This window comes from Schistocerca cancellata, chromosome 7, assembly GCF_023864275.1.
Source record: "Schistocerca cancellata isolate TAMUIC-IGC-003103 chromosome 7, iqSchCanc2.1, whole genome shotgun sequence".
In the NCBI taxonomy this organism is placed as follows: Eukaryota; Metazoa; Arthropoda; class Insecta; order Orthoptera; family Acrididae; genus Schistocerca; species Schistocerca cancellata.
The window spans coordinates 493,082,283-493,108,569 of NC_064632.1; the positions used below are offsets into that span (position 1 = coordinate 493,082,283).

At 40.3% G+C, this 26,287-nt stretch overlaps 1 protein-coding gene across 1 annotated transcript in view; it reads left to right on the plus strand.

The window, feature by feature from the left end:
• Positions 1 to 26,287, plus strand: part of LOC126092840 (carboxylesterase 5A-like) — a 159,355-nt gene that overhangs the window by 9,859 nt on the left and 123,209 nt on the right. The window contains exons 2-3 of the mRNA XM_049908570.1: positions 8,273 to 8,434; positions 17,846 to 18,043. Coding sequence (XP_049764527.1) covers positions 8,273 to 8,434; positions 17,846 to 18,043 — 360 coding nt within the window. The remainder of the gene's footprint in view (positions 1 to 8,272; positions 8,435 to 17,845; positions 18,044 to 26,287) is intronic.

Here is a 26,287-nt window from a genome sequence, read left to right on the forward strand (position 1 = left end):
TATGGTGGTTAAAATGATCGGTGCCTGGGACCAGATCGCACGTAACCGACAACGTGTAATGAGAATGATGAGGCACCATAGCAGATTCCAAATTTCTTTGAGTTAAAGAGCCTCTGTTCGGCTGCAGAATGTGCTGAAGGATATGGTCCCTAACTCGAAACGCAATATTCATCAGATCACACGCATTGGTGAAGACGTATCCTCGACGGAAGCAAATGTGGTACCAGAACACCTTCGACGTCGTTGTGCTACAGTTGTCGTTGCGTTTCGGATTTTTTCAGTAGGGTATATTCACCTAGATTGGCAAAACAGCCGAAACCTTGCTCTGTGACAGATGAATATTGCAGCCAAAGAACAATGCCGTGCTCGACTGGACCATATAGATCACCACGTCCTGCCTCATACGGCTGACGTGAGGTGAGCGGAAAGTGCTAAGGAAAGTCACGCGCGTGCGGATGTTTGAAACTTTGCTCGGAATATGTTGGTCGTGTAGTGGAAGGTCCATGAGAGCTACATGATCTTACATGTTTTTTAAAATTATAACTGACAAGTTCAACTGTACACTATAGAATCTCCTTATCTGCATTACAAACTAATTTGACAGACTATTCAGAGCAGCCGGCCGGTGTGGCCGTGCGGTTAAAGGCGCTTCAGTCTGGAACCGCGTGACCGCTCCGGTCGCAGGTTCGAATCCTGCCTCGGGCATGGATGTGTGTGATGTCCTTAGTTTAGTTAGGTTTAATTAGTTCTAAGTTCTAGGCGACTGATGACCTCAGCAGTTAAGTCGCATAGTGCTCAGAGCCATTTAAACCATTTTTTGACTATTCAGAGCAGCACTTACAGTCTGCATCTTCAATTATTTGCCGTATCCTCAGTTATTTCCAATCTCTGCTTTCTTCTGCAGTTTATACATTGTACAACTACCTCTAGTATCATGGAAGTATGACCCTTATGTATTACCGCATGTCATGCCATCCTTTTCTTTCTTGTCAATTTTTTTCATCTGTTACTTTCTTCGAGGAGAACCTTTACCTTCTCAGTCCACCTGATTCTCAACATTCGTCTGTAACACCACATCTCTGGCGCTTAGATTCTCTCCTATTCTGGCTTTCCTACAAGCCAAGATTCGCTATCACACAATGCTGTTCTCCAAATCCACATTCTCAGAAATTTCTTCCCTAAATTAAGGGTTATCTTTGATCCTTGTGTGTATCTTTTGGCCACGAATGTCTTCATTTACAGTGCCAATCTGTTTTCCATGTCCTCCAGCTTGGTCCACCATGCGTTAGTTTGCTTCTAAGATAGCTTCGTTAATTGCATCTAATTAGTGGCCATCAATTCTGATGTTAACTTTCCCACTGTTCTTATGTACGCTACTTATAATTAAATTCGTCTTTCTTCAGTTTACTCTCAATCCATATTCTGTAGTCATTTTAATGTTCATTCCACTCAGCAATTCTTCCTCATCTTCACTGAGAATACCAGTGTCACCTACGAATCTTATCACTGATATCGTTCTCCCTGAATTTTAATCATGCTTTTGAATCTTTCTTTTCAATCCATTCTTACTTCTTTGCTGCGTACCTGTCTCACCGCCTTTCGTTCTTGTTTGTTCTTCAAAAAAAAAAAAAAAAAAAAGTATGTAACTCGTTTCCCCTATACCTAACTCTTTTTTTCTCAGAATTTTGAACTTCTTGCAACATTTAACATTGTCGAACGCTTTTTCTAATTCGACTATTCTTTGAAGGTGTCTCGATTTTTCTTCAGCCTTCATTCATTATCAAGCGGAACGTCGAGGGCTTCCCCCTGGTGCCTTTACCTTACCTAAAATTAAACATCATAATCGAACACTTCCTGACTTTCCTTTTCCACTCATCTGCACATTATTCTTGTCAGAATCTTGGATGCGTTGAGTTGTTGATTGTTCGATAGTTCTCACACTTACCTGCTCTTGTTATCTTCAGAATTGTTGTTGATATTTTTCCGAATGTCTGGTCGTATGTCGCCTTTCTGATACATTCTCCGCATTAACCTGAACACCTATTTGGTTGCCACTTCCCCCAATGATTCTAAAAAGTCTGATGGAATGTTACCTATCCCATCTACTTTGTTTAATCCCAAGTCATACATAGCTCTTTTACATTCTGACTGTAATATTGATTCTCTCGTCTCTTCCATTTCCTCTTCTATCACGTCATTGGATGATTCCTACCCCTCATTAACCCACTGTGTACTATTTCCACCTATCCTCTCTCTCCTCTTTGTTTATCAGTAGAATCCCCATTGTATTCTTAATGTCTATTCTGACGATCGTCTCTTTTTTTATTTCTTCATATCTTTCCTGTAACCATTGGTCTTGCTATCCTGCACCTCCAATTTACTTCATTCCTATGTTATTTATGTCTTTCTCTCATTGAAAATTTTTGTAGTTCCTCCTTTCGTCGATTAGTTATCTTCCAAGCACCCGTGTTTGTCTTTTCAGCATCTGCGAGAGCTCTTTTTAGAAATATCCTTTCTTCTGCAACTGAACTCCCTCTTGTGGTATTTCTCATCCAAATCTTTAGCTGGCTTCAAATGCATCTCAACATTTTTCGGTACTTTAGTATCCCATTTCGTTCCACACTGATTCTTCCAAAGATTTTCTTAAATTTCAGTATACTCTTGATCATTACTCACTTGTGAGTTGAGTATGTGTCTGCCATGGGGTGCGCTTTGGATTGTAAGGTATAGCCAAGAACAGTACAAAACTTTCAGTATACACCCGAAAATGTTCAAATGTGTGTGAAATCTTATGGGACTTAACTGCTAAGGTCATCAGTCCCTAAGCTTACACACTACTTAACCTAAATTATGCTAAGGACAAACGCATACCCCCATGCCCGAGGGAGGACTCGAACCTCCGCCGAGACCAGCCGCACAGTCCATGACTGCAGCGCCTAAGACCGCTCGGCTAATCCCGCGCGGCTGTACACCCGATATGCGGAGCAACTGGCAACGGCCATTTCATAATTTAAGACATGATATCTGATAGCATCTCGTCCATTTTTAATATAGAGATGAAAGTTTTTAAGTTCACTGGATTACCGACAACGACCTACATTGTGCTTAGATCCGAAATCCTGTAATTCCTACAAGTTCTGCTCATTTAGCTCCAACTGAAATGATGTGATTTACTGCCACAAGACCATACGCTGGTGCAAGAGTTGCAATGTTCTTTGGGGACCTTGGTCTGAACTGAGCTAGAGACGATGCTTATAGAGGGCAGAACGTTAGACCACTGCAAGATTGACTGCGCAATGTTTTAGACACTCATCGATGCAAAACTATTATGGGGTCTGACCGGCCACTTTGATAACAATAGTTAGCCACAGACTGCAATTTGGTTAGTTGCAGTAAGTGTGAACTTGTATAGCGCTTAAGTAACAACAGTTGACCATACTCTACGCGTTTTCGGAATACGTCTCAAGCACTGGAATTTTTATGCTGTAATGGGAATTCCACTGTTAAATGCAGAGGCGAGAGCATACAGGTGGAACGAGAACACTGAATGCCTCTATGAGGGGAAAGACTTGACTGAGACGACAGCAGAAGGAACAGCAGTCGATAGGGAAGAGATAAGGTATCGAGCACTGTAATCAGAAAGGAAAGTTATTCAAGAAACATCAAATAAAGTGTAACTTCATCCCCTTCAGCGCGACTGCGAACAATGAAGTACTCCGATAAAGACAGCGAGACCAGGAATATCCTATAAAATCCAGTGCCAACGTTCGCACTGTTGAAGGCAGACGCAATTAACATAGACGTCACACCCAATTGGTGCAGCCAGAAATGTATGCTATTGCTGAATGTCTTGACACGGGACGTACTATGAAGTACGGGAGACAAAGTTCATTTCATCCACCTCCACGTCCTGGGACTCCATGGTTAAAGAAGCAGTCGAAGTACAAACAGGGTGAGTCACCTAACATTACCGCTGGATATATTTCGTAAACCACATCAAATACTGACGAATCTATTCCACAGACCGAACGTGAGGAGAGGGGCTAGTGTAATTGGTTAATACAAACCATTAAAAAATGCACGGAAGTATGTTTTTTAACACAAACCTACGTTTTTGTAAATGGAACTCCGTTAGTTTTGTTAGCACGTCTGAACATATAAACAAATACGTAATCAGTGCCGTTTGTTGCATTGTAAAATGTTAATTACATCCGGAGATATTGTAACCTAAAGTTGACGCTTGAGTACCACTCCTCCGCTGTTCGATCGTGTGTATCGGAGAGCACCGAATTTCGTAGGGATCCAAAGGGAACGGTGATGGACCTTAGGTACAGAAGAGACTGGAACAGCACATTACGTCCACATTCTAACACCTTTTTATTGGTCTGTTTCACTGACGCACATGTACATTGCCATGAAGGGTGAGGTACACGTACACACGTGGTTTCCGTTTTCAATTACGGAGTGGAATAGAGTGTGTCTCGACATGTCAGGCCAATAGATGTTCAATGTGGTGGCCATCATTTGCTGCACACAATTGCAATCTCTGGCGTAATGAATGTCGTACACGCCGCAGTACATCTGTTGTAATGTCGCCGTAGGCTGCCACAATACGTTGTTTCATATCCTCTGGGGTTGTAGGCACATCACGGTACACATTCTCCTTTAACGTACCCCACAGAAAGAAGTCCAGAAGTGTAAGATCAGGAGAACGGGCTGGCCAATTTATGCGTCCTCCACGTCCTACGAAACGCCCGTCGAACATCCTGTCAAGGGTCAGCCTAGTGTTAATTGCGCAATGTGCAGGTGTACCATCATGTTGATACCACATACGTCGACGCGTTTCCAGTGGCACATTTTCGAGCAACGTTGGCAGATCATTCTCTAGAAACGCGATGTATGTTGCAGCTGTTTGGGCCCCTGCAATGAAGTGAGGAGCAATGATGTGGTCGCCAATGATTTCGCACCATACATTTATAGTCCACGGTCGCTGTCGCGCTACCTGAGCCAGCAAGGATTGTCCACGGGCCAGTAATGCATGTTCCGTAGATTCACTTCCCCGTGGTTTGTGAAACCAGCCTCATCGGTAAACAGGGGGTAGAACTGCAACGCATTCTCTGTTAATGCCCATTGGCAGAATTGCACTCGATGATTAAAGTCATCACCTTGTAATTGCTGATGTAGCGACACATGAAACGGGTGAAAGCAGTGACGATGCAGTATGCGCATGAAACTGCTCGCCGACCGTGGCCCGTGTTTGTTACAACACGCAACTGAACGTCGGAGGTTTCAAGCGTCAACTTTAGGTTACAATATCTCCAGATGTAGTTAACATCTTACAATGCAACAAACGGCACTGATTACGTATTTGTTTATATGTTCAGATGTGCTAATGAAACTAACGTGGTTCCATTTAAAAAATCCTAGGTTTGTGTTAAAAAACATACTTCGGTGCATTTTTGTATGGTTTGTATTAAACAGTTACACTAGCCCCTCTCCTCACGTTCGGTCTGTGGAATCGGTTCGTCAGTATTTGATGTGGTTTACGAAATATATCCAGCGGTAACGTTAGGTGACTCACCCTGTATAAGAGGCGGCCTCATGACAAGAGACGGGGGATTTCAACTTAGATAGGCATGGGAATAGACTTGGCGGTACTAAGGCATCACGGCCGCAGACGAGCGAATCCAAAGAATAAAAAACATGGAAATCGAAACCGGGAGATTTAAATTGGGCACTAACAAGCTGCCCACATGCGCCCTGGCCCGCAAGCTATGAATCGTCTACGACGACGTTTTCGTTCCATCCCTTGGATCCTACTGTTTCCTACCAAGCCAGCACATATGCTGTTGAGCCACTGCAACATGACAATAAGCGCCTAAACATGACTAGATGCTGTCTCATTGAAATACTGCACAGTTTTCACAACATTATCTGAGGCGTGGCCTGTGGTCAACTGAAGCAGTTAATACCACAGAAATGCTCTAATCAGCACAACACTTTGCTCTTTGCAGATGATTGGCTGCAAAAAGTGTGGCAGTTACAAAGCGACCAGCAACAAATGTCAGCGTCTTGTAAATCATATGTAATACATTATAGATATTTGTTTTCAAAACCAGTGTTCCAGGTCACATTTTCGCAAAAGCATAAACAAACATAATTTCGTATCTCAGTTACGTAATGTATGTCAGTAAACTTACAATTGCAGAGAAAAAAGTCACACCACCAAGACGGAGTTGTGCGACATAAACGGAAGTTGATAGGTTTGTTTCTACATCTGAAAGATGATGTCTCTTCCAGTTTCGCGACAGACGCATAAGATTGGCGCTAGTAACGCCAATATGAGGTGAAAATCAGTTATGCTTTAAATACCCGCTGTAACGGTCATGAATGTCAGTTACCTTTGAAACTGAACGTGATGAGTTAAATGTTATTCAAGAATGCCCTTAACGCTACAAAGACGCCATTATCAGCACCTCACTGAGTTTGAACGAGGTTGTATAATAGGGCTACGAGAGGCCGAATTTTACTTCTATGATGCAGCAGAAAGACTTGGGAGGAATGTAGCCACTGTCATGATTGCAGGCAGTGGTGCTCACGAGAATGTACGGTCGCAAGTAAACTGGGCTATGGACCGCCACGTGGCATTACCGAAAGGGATGACCATCGTGTTCGGTGTATGTGTCTGGCTCATCGTATTGCATCTGCAGCAGCAATTTCAGGAGAAGTTGGCACCACAATGACAAAACGAACAGGTAAAAATCGATCATAGAGATAATTCATAAGCCAAGATCGCTTAAATACTGTTTACACACTGAAGGTGCCATCATCGGATCTGTGAAGACATAACATGAGAGGTTTGAGGGAGGGCTTACATGAGTTACACTATTTACATTACTATTAGTACAGTACCACATGCCTGAACGTAGATTAACATTAATAAACCATTAGGATATAACGATACATGAGGCAGACCAGCTGATATAAAATCATTGTCACAAAAAATAAAAAAACAACTGCTCTCATGGTCATTCTTTTCCATAAGATATGTAAAACCGAAGTCACAAGATAAAACTATATGGTACATGACCGCTGCTCGACTAACAGCGGTCGACATCACAGTGCCCTATTCCACGCAGGTTTACCTGCTGCGATTCTAGTGGTTCGCTGCCAGCCACTAGATAGTGCTGTCCAAGCAGTGCACACACAGTCCCACGGTGTAACCATTCATTACTACTACAAAACACCTGTACTATTACTGCTAATGAAATAGCCATGCGAAGGACACTTTGGCGTCACTTACTGTACATGCTATATATATTATGCATACTATACATAATGTACATAATATACTTACTATAAAGTACGTCAATTACAGAGTAAAAACATCTGAAGGAAGGGCATTATCCATATTAGCGTCATACAAAACTATATATTATAATTTACCCTTATTCATATATGGAAGTCAGGAATACACTCATAGTAAGCTCTTCATAACACGACTTAGATACAATGTGACGAGTGATTAAAACCTGTATGATGGGCTTTACCTCTCTGGGCACTACGGTATTGTAAGCGCTAAAAAATACTAACTTGCTATAAAAGGCTCTCAGCGTCTACACACTCATTTTGAACATAATACCGACCGACTATGAAAACCTGCATAGGTACATGAAATTAAGGAATGCCAGGTCAGAAACAATCCGAAGAGGCACGGGAACAGGGGGGAAAAAAACAGACATGCACACCAAGATGCACAGTCACTCCACGTGCGCTCCCATCGGCATGGCACTCGTTTCGTTCATTCAACTCATCGAATGGGGAATAATGGAAAACCATACTACTACGATACCGAGAAAATACCCATTCGATTACCTCAACGGCAGCTCCGAACCAGACGCCCAGTAGCGTGCATTCCATTTACCCCGAAGCACAGCCATTTTAGATTTTAGTGACGTCAAGAAAGACCTCAAAAGAAGGTGTGCTGGCATAGTGGTTAACACATATGTCTAGTAATAAGGAAACCCGGTCAGGCACAAATTTTTCAGCTTGTACCAGTGATATAAATCAGTGGCCACAGATCACTAATGTCTTTAATTCCTTTGAGTCTTGATGTACCTGAACAGTGACCGTTCCTTCTGGGATACCCTGCACAGGCTTCACCACTCCTCACCAAGTGCCTGACGCCATTAATTTCGCACTACAGTATGGGTTCCACTATAAATGTTACCCGAACCTGTATATCTGGCTGACCATGCACTTGTTGTGGCAGGTGCTGGTGGCGGCCGCCCCCACACTGGGGGTGGAGGTGCAGCTGGCAGACGGCAGCCGCCTCCTGGGCGTCACCAGCTTCTCCTCCAGGACCCGGCGGCCTATCCACGAGTTCCGCGGCGTGCCCTTTGCCAGGGCGCCAGGGGGCTCACACCGCTTCCAGGTAAGTCTGCATGGCTTCCGAGGTAGTGACTGACCCGGGAGAGCCAATATTACATTACGACATATGACACATCACACGATGGCAGTGAATAGTGAATCGTGCGTCTTTTATTGGACGGCACCTGGAATGGACTCTTAGAGGACACCGCGCTCAACCTTTCCCTCCCAGCAATCGCAGATATTTGTTTGTTCAACTACCGGTTTCAGTCACTTTCACATCTTCTAATTGATCTAAAACGAGAAATTGTGCATGTTGTTGTTGTGGTCTCCAGTCCTGAGACTGGTTTGACGCAGCTCTCCATTGTACTCTATCCTGTGCAAGCTTCTTCATCTTCCATTACCTTCTGCAACCAACATTCTTCTAAATCTGCTTAGTGTATTCATCTCTTGGTCTCCCTCTACATTTTTAACCCTCCACGCTGCCCTCCAATACTAAATTTGTGATCCCTTGATGCCTGAGAACATGTCCTACCAAACCGATCGCTTCTTCTTGTCAAGTTGTGCCACAAACTCCTCTTCTCCAAAATTCTATTCAATACCTCCTCATTAGTTATGTGATCTACCCATCTAATCTTCAGCATTCTTCTGTAGCACCACATTTCGAAAGCTTCTATTCTCTTCTTTTCCAAACTATTTATCGTACACGTTTCACTTCCATACATGGCTACACTCCATACAAATAATTTCAGAAACGACTACCTGACACTGAAATCTATACTCGATGTTAACAAATTTCTCTTCTCCAGAAATGCTTTCCTTGCCATTGCCAGTCTACATATTATATCCTCTCTACTTCGACCATCACCAGTTATTTTGCTCCCCAAATAGCAAAAACTCTTTTACTACTTTAAGTGTCTCATTTCCTAATCTAATTCCCTCAGCATCACCCGACTTAACTCGACTACATTCCATTATCCTCGTTTTGCTTTTGTTTATCTTCATCTTATATCCTCCTTTCAAGACACTGTCCATTCGGTTCAAATGCTCTTCCGAGTCCTTTGCCGTCTCTGACGGAATTACAATGTCGTCGGCGAACCTCAAAGTTTTTATTTCTTCTACATGGATCTTAATATCTACTCCGAATTTTTCTTATGTTTCCTTTACTGCTTCCTCAATATACAGACAGAATAACATCGGGGAAAAGCTTCAACCCTGCCTCACTGCCTTCCCAACCACTGCTTCCCTTTCATGGCACTCGATTCTTATAACTGCCATTTGGTTTCTGTACAAATTGTAAATAGCCTTTCGCTCCCTGTGTTTTACCCCTACCATCTTCAGAATTAGAAAGAGAGCGTTCCAGTCAACATTGTCAAAAGCTTTCTCTAAGCCTACAAATGCTAGGAACATAGGTTTGCCTTTCCTTAATCTTTCTTCTAAGATGAGTCGTAAGGTCGGTATTGCCTCACTTGTTCCAACATTCCTACGGAATCCAAACTGATCTTCCCCGAGGTCGGCTTCTACCAGTTTTTCCATTCGTCTGTAAAGAATTCGTGTTAGTATTTTGCAGCTGTGACTTATTAAACTGATAGTTCGGTAATTTTCACATCTGTCAACACCTGCTTTCTTTGGGATTGGAATTATTATATTCTTATTCAAGTCTGAGGGTATTTCGCCTGTCTCATACATCTCGCTCACCAGATGGTAGAGTTTTGTCAGGACTGGCTCTCCCAAGGATGTTAGTAGTTCTAATGGAATGTTATCTACTCCCGATGCCTTGTTTCGACTTAGGTCTTTCAGTGCTCTGTCAAACTCTCCACGCAGTATCATATCTCCCATATCATCTTCATCTACATCCTCTCCCATTTCTATTATAATGTCCTCAAGTACATCGCCCTTGTATAGACCCTCTATATACTCCTTCCACCTTTCTGCTTTCCCTCCTTTGCTTAGAACTGGGTATCCATCGGCGTCTTGATATTCACACATGTGGATCTCTTTTCTCCAAAGGTCACTTTAATTTTCCTGTAAGCAGTATCTATCTTACCCCTAGTGAGATAATCCTCTACATCCTTATATTTGTCCTCTAGCCATCCCTGCTTAGCCATTTTGCACTTCCTGTCGATCTCATTTTTGAGACGTTTGTATTCCTTTTTGTCTGATTCATTTACTGCATTTTTATAAATTCTCCTTTCATCAATTAAATTCAATTTTTCTTCTGTTACCCAAGGATTTTTACTAGCCCTCATCTTTTTACCTACTTGATCGTCTGCTGCCTTCGCTACTTCATCCCTCAAAGCTACGCATTCTTCTTCTGCTGTATTTCTTTCCCCCATTCCTGTCAATTGTTCCCTTATGCTCTCCCTGAAACTCTGTACAACCTCTGGTTCTTTCAGTTTATCCAGGTCCCATCTTCTTAAATTCCTACCTTTTTGCAGTTTCTTCAGTTTTAATCTACAGTTCGTAACCAATAGATTCTGGTCAGAGTCCACATTTGCCCCTGTAAACGGAACCGCGCGACTACTACGGTCGCAGGTTCGAATCCTGCCTCGGGCATGGATGTGTGTGATGTCCTTAGGTTAGTTAGGTTTAAGTAGTTCTAAGTTCTAGGGGACTGATGACCACAGATGTTAAGTCCCATAGTGCTCAGAGCCATTTTTGAGCCCCTGTAAATGTCTTACAATTTACAATCTGGTTCCTAAATATCTGTCTTAGCATTATATAATCTATCTGATACCTTCTACTATCTCCAGGCTGATTCTATGTATACAACCTTCTTTTCTGATTCTTGTGTTAGCTATGATTAAGTTATGCTCTGTGCAAAATTCTACCAGGCAGCTTCCTCTTTCATTTCTTATCCCCAATTCATATTCACCTACTATGTTTCCTTCTCTCCCTTTTCCTAGTATTTGAATTCCAGTCACCCATGAGTATTAAATTCTCGTCTCTCTTTACTACCTGAATAATTTCTTTTATCTCATCATACATTTCATCAATTTCATCGTCATCTGCAGAGCTAGTTGGCATGTAAACTTGTACTACTGTAGTAGGCGTGAGCTTCGTGTCTATCTTGGCCACAATAATGCGTTCACTATGCTGTTTGTAGTAGCTTACCCGTACTCCTATTTTTTTATTCATTATTAAACCTACACCTGCATTACCCCTATTTGATTTTGTATTTATAACCCTGTATTCACCTGACCAAAAGTCTTGTTCCTCCTGCCACCGAACGTCACTAATTCCCACTATATCTAACTTTAACCTATCCATTTCTTCTTTTTAAATTTTCAAACCTACCTGCCGGATTAAGGGACCTCCGATCCGTAGAACTCCAGTATTATTTCTCCTGATTACGACGTCTTCTTGATTGCATATTTACGAAAAATTATTTGTAATAGAAGGCTATCAGCTATTACAAGTGGCATCGTGAGATAGTTAGGAAGGTTAACGGCGTATCTGTGTTCGTAGAGTTAACGGAGGATGTAATGAAATATACAATGTAACCTCCCAAGAAAAATGCTAATGAAAATATTTTAAATGTCAATGGGCATACAGCCAAGTATAACCTCCCCGTAATTATTTTTAAATGATATGAATTCAATAAAAATGCAAATAATCCCATATGTTAGCTTCCCACGGTAAAAAAAGTCAATGATAATAAAAATGTGCAAAAATGTTAAGTCCCCACAAAATTAACGTTATGCTAAACCTGATAAATCTTATAAGGCCAGCTGCGCTAACCTTAGGCCCTGTGCAGTAACCAGCGTGATAAATTGATTCTTGGAGGAAAAGCAAAGGAAATTTTCTTTCAATAAAATGTTTGTTTTGTTAAAAAGCTTGGTTTGAAAACAAAATTATTATTGGGGCGATTCTTGAACAAATTAGTTACAGTTAATTTACATTACATTATCAGATGTGCGCAAAGCTGCTTCATTACCTTATTTAAAAAATATACCTCGTCCTGAATCTTGACCAGAAAGCCATGTCGGCGCCCGCCAACTCCTCACACAACAGCTAACTCGCAACTGTACTACATGCTCTCGCGACTCGCTACGTACCACTACTAGCTCGCAACAGAACTGACTACATGCTCTCTGGTCAGAGATTCTGCGGCTCGCCATCGCTGCCTATGAAACGTACGCGTTTCATAACCCTCCACTGGGGGGGCAAAAATTTGGCAGCGATGGTGAGACATTTGGACTTGCCAAGCGCGGCAAAATTTCTTCTTAACTAATTAACTTTACAATTACAAAGAATATACAGATATAGAACATGAGATAAATATGGTGCACATGCACCGAGTACAAAATATTTCAGACAAAGACAAAAATATATACAATGAGTACAGAGCAAATCACAAAAAAGCTATATACAAATCGTATCGATAAATGACAAAAGTGCACATTCACTGAGGTAGTGAACTTATCAGGAAATCACAAAATGTATACAGAATGAGTACAAGTCATACTAACAAATAGCGAAAGTGCACACGCACTGTAATGCAGAACACATCAGCGAATCAAAATAGTATGGACAATGGATACAAATCATATTGAAAAATGAGAAAATTGCACAGGCACTGAAGTAGTGAACACATCAGGAAATCACAAAGAAAATGTATTACAATAAGTACAAATCATGTTTACAAATGACAAGAGTGCAGATGCACTGAAAAATTCTTCAAAGTTTTCACAACAAATCTCATTGACAAATGACATAGGTGCACATGTACTGTAGTTTAGACCATATTAGCAAATGAGGAAATGTCCTAATGAGTATAAATCATATTGACAAATGACAAAAGCGCACACGCACTGTAGTAATCTCTAGTATTTTTCTACAACGAACAAAAAAATCAAGGAGTGTAATAAAGTGCACATGCACTATAGAAGTCTTTAGTAATTTCAGGATAACTGATCTCATTAACAAAAGAAAAGAAGTGCAAACGCACTGTATATGACTTTTTCATTTTACAATAATTAGGGAAGGAATAGGAAGGATTGCGTCATGGTTGTAGCACTTAGGTTGCACCCAGCTGCACTGAAAGTCCATATCTTTCCACAGAAATACAACACCAAGTGAGACAGTTTGCAGTTCTTTTCCCAGAAGTATTTATCAGCGTATCCAAGACACTGAAATGTCGTAGTAATATTCCCTGTTATCATTTTAGCAGTACATCAGGTACACCAAACAGTGGGACCATAATAACGTCTCCATCGCTCACGGTGGTGGACAGCATGTCGTGTCAACACCACGCTCTTACAAAGCACACCAACGTAGAATTAGTGCAAAAACCTAATATAGTGCTCCATGATCATGAGGATGGACAGGACAAATGGATATTACAGTAATTCAGGGTAGTTAGCTCAGAAGGTGAAGGACATTAAGTCACATACAAGTCGCCATTAGTAATTACATTAGTAGTTTGCGGCATTCATAGCCCAGTTATTGAACATTTCTGTACCATGAATGTAGTATTACAGAAAAATGTTCATTAATTGATTTACAGACAAGAGTGGCAATCAATGGCTGATTACAAACCAACAGAAGTCATTATTCAAAACAAGAGCTAATGTGTGTAGCATCAAGCTACTAGTATTTATATATGTAGCATAAAAGTGACATAATACAAATTTAAAATATAGGAAACTGTGGCATTCATTGGCCAGCAAGTATTGAATATTACAAAACACTTTTCATAACTCATCTGCTTTCGGTAATTATTGGCACTCATTGGCCAGTTACTAAACGTGTAGCAAGTATTGAATATTACAAAACACTTTTCATAACTCATCTGCTTTCGGTAATTATTGGCACTCATTGGCCAGTCACTAAACGTATAGCAAGTATTGAATATTACAAAACACTTTCCATCATTCAAGTAGCATATGACATAGTGAAAATGTAACATATTGTAACTATTACTCAAGGTCTGTGATTAGAAGACATTATTCAGTATTTCTCAGAACTCTCTTCAATGGGTAGCATTATTTGGAACTGGTGATACATTTTTTTTTAGCAATGCATTGCTTTGGGTAATTATAAGGGAAAGCAAGAAGAGAAAAAAAAATTTGCTTCTAGGTTGTTCCTTTAAATGAAAAATGTGTAACGTCATTCGTCATGAGTCAGCTGTAGCAAGGTTATCAAACAAATAGAGTATATGTGATCACATTCATGAATGACACACAAATGGGTAAAAAAAAAAATGCAAGTATTAGAACAGGTATAATAAGTAACAGGTTTAGTAAGTATCATGAAAAGCTTCCACTGGAAAAATACAAAATGGATTATTGAGCTGAAAGAAGAAACGCATATTATGCTGAAAAGTAGTGAACTTCTAATTAACAGCTAGTGAAACATGTATAAAAGATGTGTTCCATAGCTATCCCTTCCAAAACCTTCAGTCATCCTACTAAGCAATAAAATACCTACTGTCAAAACGAACTGCAACAAATACTTAAATAACTACATAGCATAAATACATAAACTTCAACATCATCCTCATCTGTAAAGAAAAAAACTTCATTATCCATCACTTCGTTATCCATAACTCCATCATTATCATCACCTGTAAAGAAAAACTTCATTATTCATAGTAGCATATTCTTCACCATTATTCATCATCACTCATTATCATCTGCAAAAAAATATCACTTCATTATTCATTATACAATTATTCCTTATCTCTATCATATTTCATCACTAAAACTAAGATGTGTAGTTCTGTCTGACAGCCTTCATCAATCGCCTCGTATTCTGAAAGAAAAAATTAGTTAAGAGTGCTATTCTGCGATGTGTATTGTATATTCTTGTTAATGCTTGTTAATTCTGATCCATTTACTCTTCTTCATAAGGTTTTTGTATCCTCTTTCGTCTATTCCGTAGTTGAAATTCCCATTTCCGTTTAATTTATTTCATTTACGCATCATTTCTTTCTGAAATTGATGAACAAAGATTAATGCCTTGCATTTACATCATACACCCACTAAATAATGACTGATTTATAGTAACATAATTAAGCATACAGCATCATAACATGACGGAAAACGAAATATGTCAAAAGCATAGACAGTGTTCAAAGGCAAAAATGTACAGAGAATATCACAATGCAGCAGCAAAAAAAAGAAAAAAATGTAAAATAGTCACGATGTTGAAATATTATAGGGCAAAAAATGTCAAAGTCAACTGGTGTTCGCTATATCTTAACTAATTCATAGTGCATACAAACAAAACAGGAAAACAATCATACATACAAAAAAAATGGAAAATGTGCACGGTCTGATGTGTAACGACAAGAAAAGCGACCTGCTAAACTTACCTTGCCGGGCACTTGCCAAGAAAAAAAATACGACAGTCATCAGTAGGTAATCGCATAAATATAATTGCATAAGTGATCATAAAAGAAATTAGGAAATGGCACTACACTGTGATAAATCATAAAGTATGTTCACTCAATAAAAGGTTTAATATTTGAGACGTGGCGATTGCCTTTACTTTTTCTCGTTCTCAGAGTTTCGGCGTGTACAACATTGGCGTGAGGAATGCTGCGAATCCGATATGGACCTGCGTATAGAAGTTCAAATTTACTGCACTTACCTTTTATTCTGCTGGATAAATAGTGTGTACGTGTTAATATCTTTTGTCCAATGTGAAAGTCTCGACGTGTACAAACCTGTGTACAAACCTGTTTTTGCTGTCTTCTCCGGCGCTCTGCGGCACGTTTGATGTTGTTCAGTGCAATGTCAATTATTTCACGGTGTCGTAGTCGACGAGATGTAGGAAATGTTATTAATTCTTTAATTTTGTTAGGTGGTTCAACATTTATCAGTATAACAGACGGAGATAGCATAGTGGATTCATTTGTCATGGAGTTAATTACATCCTGGAATGAGTGTATGTTTGTGTCCCAATTAATATGTCTTTTGTGGCAATAAATTCTACACAGTTCACCAATTTCTTTCATCAATCGTTCACAAGGGTTCGAAGAAGCATGGTACTTGGATATATAGATCGGAGAAATGTTTCTAGCTCGTAACATACGTGTCCATATAGCAGAACGAAATTGTGATCCATTGTCAGAAATTACTTTTAACACATGCCCTACATGAAATAGAAAATGCTTTACAAATGCTTTCGAAACAGTTTTGGCAGTAGCTTTGCGTAACGGAGTGAAGGTAACAAATTTGAAGTGAGTTCAACAGCGACAAAGATGTAGCAAAAACCTCTGTTAGTTCTTGGAATTGGATGGAATAATGAGTGTTTAGCATTTTTTCATGACTTTATTCTATTCTATGTGATGATGCCATTCATTTCATGGTTATACATTGTATTAGCTTACTCTGTTAACTTCATGACGACAGCTCGCAGTAGTTGATAGCCTACTATTACGTAGATTTTTCCATAAATATGCACATTTTCTCTTTTTAGACCAATGTGAATATTCTCATAATGACTGAAACTGGTAATTGAATGAACAAATATTTCCAGTCAGAGACTGTTGCGGTATTTAAAAATTGTGATAAAATATGATTCATCGGTATTAGTTTGAGACATATTTTGTTATTCTGAGCGCTGAATTGTTCGGTAGTTGCTTATCCTGTAAACCCTCTGGATTGTTTATATGTGTTAATAAAGTGAATTACATTTGCTTAACGCCAACACAACTTCCCAACCATTTGTCATTCCCATTAGGTTCCTGTGACACACCACGAACACCGTGCAAAAGGCTGTGTTATGAGAGGAGGTAGCATCTGTCATCTTTGGCAGCTGTGAAAAGTTCTTCACCCACTCCCTCACATATCACAGCCAAGTGAACAGCTAAAGGACCTGTTACGTGCTTGGAATGCTCTATCACTTACCCGCTTCTGATGATGATGCTAGCCGAAACATGTTAAAGGAAATAATGCAATAAACAAAAAATTTCTATGAAGAAATGATAATCAGCCAATCAATTGCAAAATGGAAACTTCATTTTAACCCGTTAACCATGGGTTCAAGTCTTCTTCAGAAGTATAGTAATGACAACTTGGTTTGACAATTTTCAGTGTAATGTCCAGGCTTTGTGACGTGGGAAGGTAAAAATTTTAAAATTTTGTGCATGGCTGGAGCAGCAACAGTAGGATGAAATTTTCGTGAAGAAATAATAAGCTGCCCAGGCCTCAAAGGCTGCTTCTAATTATACGGATATTTCCTAGGAAATTCTGGGAAACGTGCTGACACTACTATCCTTCTGAAGAAGACTTGAAAACACGGCCAAAGGAGTTTAAATAAAGTTTCCACTGTGCAAATGATTCGCTGTTTACTATTACTTCACGAAGATTTCATCCCACAGCTATGTACAACATTTTGAAATAAAAAATCGTTATGCGATCTAGACAGCCTTGCTTGTATAATTCATGATGAATGATGGTGGACTCATACTTTCCCTTCTGGACTCTCCGTCGCTGACAGTGCGTGCCGTCCCCTTCTGTTGCAGCTGCCACGTCCAGTGGAACCACTGGGAGAGTTCAACGCCAACTGGTTCGGCCCGCTGTGTCCGCAGGCGCTATCGTCGCGGGAGATGGAGATCCCGTGGTTCACGTGGCCGGACGCAGGCACGCTCGCGGCCGTGCGCAACCTCTCTGCCGCCGAAGACCCTGAGGACTGCCTACACCTCAACGTCTACACTCCAAAGGTGCCTCTCGCAACTGACTCTCTTGCTTTTCAGTCACATGTCCGATCAGGCCATTGTTAACTAACATATCCTCCCGTGTAAAATCGTCTCTGTGTCCAAAACCGCGTTAAATCACAGTTAAAACTCCAACTTTCGAAGATTAGTGCCGTAAGAAGATAAGAGGAGAAGGACAGATCTTTCTGTCACGTCTTAAGGTAGATAGCGACACCAAGACGCTTACGAAATTGTAAGGTATTTTTGAATCGTCTCCGTCGGTGCTCCGGAAGCCAACTTGCAGTGTGCGGTGGAGAGTAGTGTTACGTTTACTTAGTTACAGAATTTTAATTCGGGTTTTAGATTCATAGTGTCTAACCACATAAAAACCATCTCCTTGGCCAAAGACGTTCAACAACTCTGTTTTACGTAATATCTGTTCCTGACCAAGCTTGTTTTTCGTCAGTATGTAGTCAATGAATCAAAATTGATTTAAGAAAATATTATTGTTGCAGTTTATTTTGTTAACAGTACGAATGACAAAAGATTGTAGGAGAAAAGCGGGATTAGCATATTAACAGATAATATTGACATCCACTTTTATGGTATTTCCCGACATTTGCGAGGTCGTGTGTCTCATATCAAATAATTCGTTTCAGCAACCTCTACGCCCCTCCGTAGGTTTTTAAACTTTAATAACAATTACCTTGCATACAAACTTCCAAAAATTCACAATAATAAAATTTTCTCCTTGCATGTAATACGGTCAATTTCTTTACAAAATCAATCACCACGTCCAGTTGAAACATTCTGTAAATTCCTCCTCTAACTTAACAGCACGACAAAATCAATCGTTGAAAATATTCCTGGCTACAGTAGTTCATCTCTACACTGCTCTCAGCTACTGTTGTGGCGGAACCGGTTTATAGTATTTCGTGACTTTCATTACGTATAAATGATATTTCAGGTAGATCAAAAAAATATAAAACCAGTTACCTACTGTCAGCGTAACAATTCATTTGATCTCAAAAATAATTATCCCGGCTAATATTTGTCACTCTGATAAAGAAATCTCCACTTGACATTGTGTAGAAATGTTGTCTGTAAAATCGTGTGAGTGGCACTAAGTTGCATATCATTTATCAGATTTTACACAACTTTTACTTAAGATGGGTGCACTTTCCTCTAGCAAAAGGAACATTTACTCACAAAATACTTCCCGCGCACAACACTGACGTATGTCTCCTATTAAAATATTTCATGTAAACCGTCCGAAATAATTAGGCTTCATACATCAGCAAATAAGAAATTGATATTACGTAACGTGATGTGAGCATTTTTAAAGATTCGATCTGAGTTGAATTCTGTCTATTAAAATAGATTCGGTACCACCAGTGCACATTTACTTCGATTCATTTATATCTAACAACATTTATGTTTGTTAAAATTCTCGATTCAGAACTGCCGTGGAGATATTTTTGCTAAGATGGCGGCAGATAGACGATAGTCAATATGTCTATTGTTGTCGATTTATTTTATATCAAGGTAATATATTTAGATAAAACTCTTTAAGGCTTTTATCCCTATCCTTTAGCATTTAAAATCATTTTCAATGATAAATAGCGTCATATTTTTTATACCAGCTACTAGTAAACTCCGCTGTAAGTTATTAGCGCTAATGGCTGCGCTGCTAATTGCGGAGATGAAAATTAACACTTAAAAATCATTAATTACATTGGATTACAATTGAAATAAATAAAAATCCAAGTCTAAACAACAGCGACGCTATTTTTAAAATAATAATTAACAATATATAGTTACAGGTTTTCTCTTTACAGACCTCACACGTCTCACGTCCGAACAGTTCATCTGTTAGCACAGGAAGAACAGCTGAATCACAGTTATCACAGATAACAAACAAAAGATTTTAACTGTCGTTGTCAATGAATGTAGTTCTCCGGTAATAGTTTTAATTCACACAGAAATTAAATTATTACAGAAATAATGAAATAACTATCGTCATTTTTATACGATACAGTCGTTTTATACGTAGCATCGATAATATTTGTTGAAGTTTGTACACTTAGTTCATTTTAACAACTTGTGGCTAGAACATGGTGTCGTGGATATTACACTGTTTAAGTTCACAGATATAAGCGGCGCCAACTTGTGGTCAACATTCACTCATATCGTAATTCTACATCATATCAATGACTACAAATTACACCGCTTAAGTTTTCGTAGCAGGTATTATGGGGACGATACCCGACGCTTCGCAGCTGGTGGCAAGGACCTGGGCACGGCTTGATTTTCTGAGGCATTGCGTATTCTCCCATTGGTCAGTCGTTACATGAAAGAAGTACACTTTTTTATGGTTACCAAAGACACAAAATTCACAACCTAATGAAACTTGAGTAAAATTTGTCGAACATACGTTAGGTCAGATATTATGAGAAACGAATGTCTCAAAAAGTTTGTGAGTCTACATCTTGCAGTACCGTCGTTTCATTTCTTTCTTGGCCCATTTGCAAACAGTGCATACAGGAATGATAACTATCGGCAGAACACCGTAGGATCTTCTAATTCACCGATTTTCTATTTACGTTCATTTCGAGGTGCATATGTACAAGGAACATAATCTCACGACATTTCAATCTTTGAGCTTTTCAGCCGGGAAAAATGCTTTTCTTGTTGTGTTTGCTACTGGAGTTTGACAAATTCACTGATCTTCCACTCGTGTTTATTTAGAGATTTAGAGACGAGTATGTACAAGGAATATACCCTCACGGTGTTCCAATATTTAAGCTTATCCACCACGCACAATGCTTTCCTGAACGAGATTTTCACTCTGCAGCGAGTGTGCGCTGATATGAAACTTCCTGGCAGATTAAAACTGTGTGCCGGACCGAGACTCGAACTCGGGAACATTGCCTTTCGCGGGCAAGTGCTCTACGATATGAGCTACCCAAGCGCGACTCACACCTTATCCTCACAGCTTCTACATCTACATCTACATGATTACTCTGCAATTCGCATTTAAGTGCTTGGCAGAGGGTTCATCGAACCACAATCATTCTATCTCTCTACCATTCCACTCCCGAACAGCGCGCGGGAAAAACGAACACCTAAATCTTTCTGTACGACCTCTGATTTCTCTTATGTTATTTTGATGATCATTCCTACCTATGTAGGTTGGGCTCAACTAAATATTTTCGCATTCGGAAGAGAAAGTTGGTGACTGAAATTTCGTAAATAGATCTCGCCGCGACGAAAAACGTCTTTGCTTTAATGACTTCCATCCCAACTCGCGTATCATATCTGCTACACTTTCTCCCCTATTACGTGATAATACAAAACGAGCTGCCCTTTTTTGCACTCTTTCGATGTCCTCCGTCAATCCCACCTGGTAAGGATTCCACACTGCGCAGCAACATTCTAGCAGAGGACGAACGAGTGTAGTGTAAGCTGTCTCTTTAGTGGACTTGTTGCATCTTCTAAGTGTTCTGCCAATGAAACGCAACCTTTAGCACGCCTTCTCCACAATATTATCTACGTGGTCTTTCCAACTGAAGTTGTTCGTAATTTTAACACCCAGGTATTTAGTTGAATTGACAGGCTTGAGAATTGTACTATTTATCGAGTAATCGAATTCCAACGGATTTCTTTTGGAACTCATGTGGATCACCTCACACTTTTCGTTATTTAGCGTCAACTGCCACCTGCCACACCATACAGCAATCTTTTCTAAATCGCTTTGCAACTGATACGAACAATGTGAGAGAACTGCTCAGATTGTCACCCAGGTCATTCATTTCTGCCAGTACCTCGTCTCTTACCCTCCACGAATAATGATACGAACAATGTGAGAGAACTGCTCAGATTGTCACCCAGGTCATTCATTTCTGCCAGTACCTCGTCTCTTACCCTCCAAACCTTACAGAAGATCTCCTGCGAACCTTTCAGAAAAAATGGTTCAAAGGGCTCTAAGCACTATGGGACTTAATATCTGAGGTCATCAGTCCCCTAGACTTCCAACTACTTAAACCCAACTAACCTAAGGACATCACACACATCCATGCCCGAGGCAGGATTGGAATCTGCGATCGTAGCAGCAGCGCGGTTCTGAACTGAAGCACCTAGAACCGCTCGGTCACAGCGGCCGGCGAACCTTGCAGAACTACCATTCCTGAAAGAAAAGATATTACGGAGACATGGCTTAGTCACAGCCTGGGGGACGTTTCCAGAATGAGAGTTTCACTCTGCAGCGGAGTGTGCCCTGATATGAGCTACTGTAAGGTTTGGAAGGTAGGAGACGAGGTACTGGCAGAAGTGAAGCTATGAGGACGGTTCATGAGTCATGCTTGAGTAGCTCAGATGGTAGAGCACTTGCCCGCGAAAGACAAAGGTCCCGAGTTCGAGACTCGGTCCGGCCTAAAGTTTTAATCTGCCAGGAAGTTCCAACGCTTTCTTTGTTGCGTCTGCCACTGGAGTTTGATGTGCACCCCTGCCGTGCTCTTGCGTTTACTAAACAAATAAGTGACAAAACGCGCCCCTCTGCTGTGTAATATCTCTGACTCCTCTATTAATCTTATGTGAAAAAGCTACGTAGTCACGAGCAATATTCAAGAACCAATCAGTCGACCGTTTCTTAAGCTATCTGTTTCATGGGTGACTTAAACTTCAAACCAATCTTACACCATTTTCCAGGCTGCCGTCTGATTTTGCTACTACTACATTTATTTCTCAGTACCACGTAACACAATTCACATATATGCTACTACATATATCACGTATGTTACTGTTTCCAGTGATAAATTAGCTAATCGCATAATCGAGCAATTCTGTTTACAAATGCAAGTCTTTGCACCAGCTGTCGATTCTCTGCATGTCTTCCTGGATTAAATTAAACTTTTTGTCGTTGCAGCTTTATATCCAAGCAGACTGGCATGACTCTCTCCGACAGCTCAAAAGAAGTTTTGCACCATCTACACAGAGAAAATTAGTAGACGTAAATTGAGGAGGCGAGAGGAATGAAACTAATTAACTAATTTACTGGGAAATAAAACCAAAGTAATGGTAGTCAATTCAAACGCGATTATCTGTAAAAACGGGTTCTGTTGTTGGGTAACATGCAATAACGTGTTGTTACACTCTCTGCATTGCAATAAGCTTGAGTCCTCTTTGGCATGCTGTCTCCAAGACAGTCTACACGTTGCCACTGTGCTGCGGTGGTCCTCCGGAAGTCATACAGTGCGTTAGAACGGATTCTGTAATGAAACACTTTGTTTCAACTGATTTCAAGCTTACTTCAACGAGGCCAGGTCACCAGATGTCGCTTGCCATTCCATTCTGATCACTTTGAGGAAGATGTTAACGTATTAAGCGCGGTTCAGTTTGGATTACATAGTCTTGGAAGAGGAATTCATCGTCTAAATGTTGGCTGTAGGGCTGGACAAGACGCTGGAGGGGTCAGTCCCGATATTGCACAGAAGTTACCCTCGATAACTACGAGAGATGTCCGTCAACCCAAGCATGGTTGATCCCAGGCTTTGGGAAAGGCCACCTGCATGCCCTTCTATTACAATCATCAAGTGCCAGACGAACCCTGCACTCGTCGGTGAAGATGGTACCACGATAATGTTCCATATTCAGATGTTCCCTTGTTCACTTTCTAAGTGAACCAGGATGCTGGAGGGTTGGTACTGTTGTTCATAGGCGCGTGGAGTGACCGTGAGGTTTGAGGCGTCAGGTCACGGATTGCACGTCCTCTTCCGCCGGAGGTTCGAGTCCTCCCTCGGACATGGGTGTGTGTGTGTTGCTCTTAGTATAAATTAGTCTAAGTTAGTTTAAGTAGTGTGTAAGTCTAGGGACCGATGACTTCAGCAGTTTGGTCCCTTAGGCATTCAAAAACATTTAAAAATTTTTTGTTGTTCATAACAGAGGCCCAGATACATAACTGATCGTATGGAGACGCCTGCGAACTGTATGACAGACACGGTTCTCCTCATAGCTTCCAAATAGACAGTGTGTGTTTCCATTTCACAAGTCATTCTTTTTACGTAACGAATACAGCGTTGTTATTTATCGAGAGCGACCACTACGAGTCAGTTCGTCTGTACTGGTAAAGTTCGAATGGCGTATTTGTGGTACATTCTAATCTGACGTCTTCCAGTGCTGACAACACTTCTTGCCCTAAAGTGGCAACGTGAGCACCGCCTAAACTTGATCTGACCCATGCCAGCATGTTGACATACTTGATAGTGTGTATGTGTGGTTCTAGTTAACTCCACTGACAATACGGATTTTGATTTACCTCCATTACAGCCGTAAATCAATACTGAGAAAGACGTTTTCCATTAAAGGAATGCAATTTGTAAAAGCGGTGAAAACTTCTCCTGAAAATTTTATATCGTTAATAGTAACGGTGCTATAACATTTCCTTGAGGTATACCCGTAATTGCTTTTAGGGCCAGTAAGAGCGACTTCTTCTGTCTGCTGGAAAGTTAAACATCAATACATATTCCGACATTCCAAAAGCTTGTACTTCGTTCTTTAAGTGATAAAGTTTCCCGGAAATCAAGAAATGGAGAACCGTTATATACTTCTGTTTAGATTCCATGGATAAGCAGATGGAGCTGAGTTCCCTCAAAATTAATGTTTGCAGCATATGTATTGATTCTTTCAGTTAAGCTTTCCTCTCTCCAGAAAGATCAAATTCTCGTGGCATCAGATGTTGAAGCATTTCTTTTTCGTGTGAGTTTAATTAATCTTTTCTATTGCGTCATAATTTCTCTTGATATATCTGTCATTTATGAGATAGTGGTTGAAACAAAACAAGAAAACAATTTATTTCTTAATGAAGCGATTTCAAAACGATTTATGTATTTTATCCTTTTCTCCGCCATCCTCGACCCTCGCAACACCAAAGCGAAAAAACGAACAGCTAGCAGAATGAAAACAACGGAACCATTCTTGGGATATCGGTCAAGGATTTGGGGCCTAGTTTAGCACTTCAAGCAAATAGTGTCCATCTCAGAATGGATGTAACATACTCATCATCATTTGTGAGAAGATAAATCTGTGAGTAGAAAAGAAGACATCTAACTGACCGATCCGTTTCTCTATAGCTTTCACACCGCCTGGGGCGGCATCCACTAACTTGTGTGATTATCACCTATCAGAGAGCACGGCTTGCGAAAGCCATCTGTTCCGGTACGGTGCGGAGGGTCATCATCATAAAAATGTTTGACGGAGTTGTAACATTTTTTTTTAATTTTAAGGATAATAAGTTGCCGTCTCTTCGTCTAAGAATAGATGATGAATGCAGCTAGCCGCTAACTTTGTGTAATGTCTTGTCTGTATAGACGTGTATCTGTTGCCTTTAAGATCCCTTCACTTTCACACATAAATCTCTACAGTAAAGTAAGGGCCTCCCATTTATTGGCTGATCCGTGATAAGACAGGCGAAAAGTTAGACTAATGGAGGATTATTAGTATTATCTCTATTTTCATTCGCTCTCTCTCTCTTTCTCTCCTTTATCTATGTACAGTTTTTAATATAATACTTCATTACGTGAAATCAGCCAAATAGAATCTTTGGTGGAGTCCTTCGTCTTGGTAATCAGTGGCTGGCTTGCTGTAAGAAATCTTTACATTTATTATTACTGTTAAACACTGCATTCAGTCGGGAGAATCATTCGTATAGACAATTTGTTCCTTTTACGAAAGATTGCGAATTCCAGATGTGTACGAAGCCTTTTTGGACGATTTAACACAGACTCAGTGATTGCAGGCTCTCTTCGACACAATTGAAACTTCCCCACTAATTACAAGGCCAACGTGATCATCAAATGATTCAGAAAAAACTCATTCGTTCATTCACTCCCGAACAAAAAAGTCACAAACCTTATTTGTGAAGGAAATCGTGTATTAAATCCATCTCCAATACATGTCCAGATCTCCGGTGATTCCACGTCTTAATTATTTTCCGTGTATAGTCTCTTTCTCTTCAAACAAACCGCTACCGGCACAAATGTTAATTGGCTCGCTTTAACGAGAAGAAAAACAGAATATGTATCTCTCAGAAACACGTTAATCCCTCAACAGATACTCCAGAAGCTGTCCTAGTTACCACTCTAACAACCATGGAGAATGCATATATGCATCTCTGTTATTTCAAAGAATAAACGCACTAGAAAATACTTTGGCGTCATCGAGCTGTCGCCGCATACGTTACGAGAAAATCAGATCAGATACTTTTCCAAAGTGAAT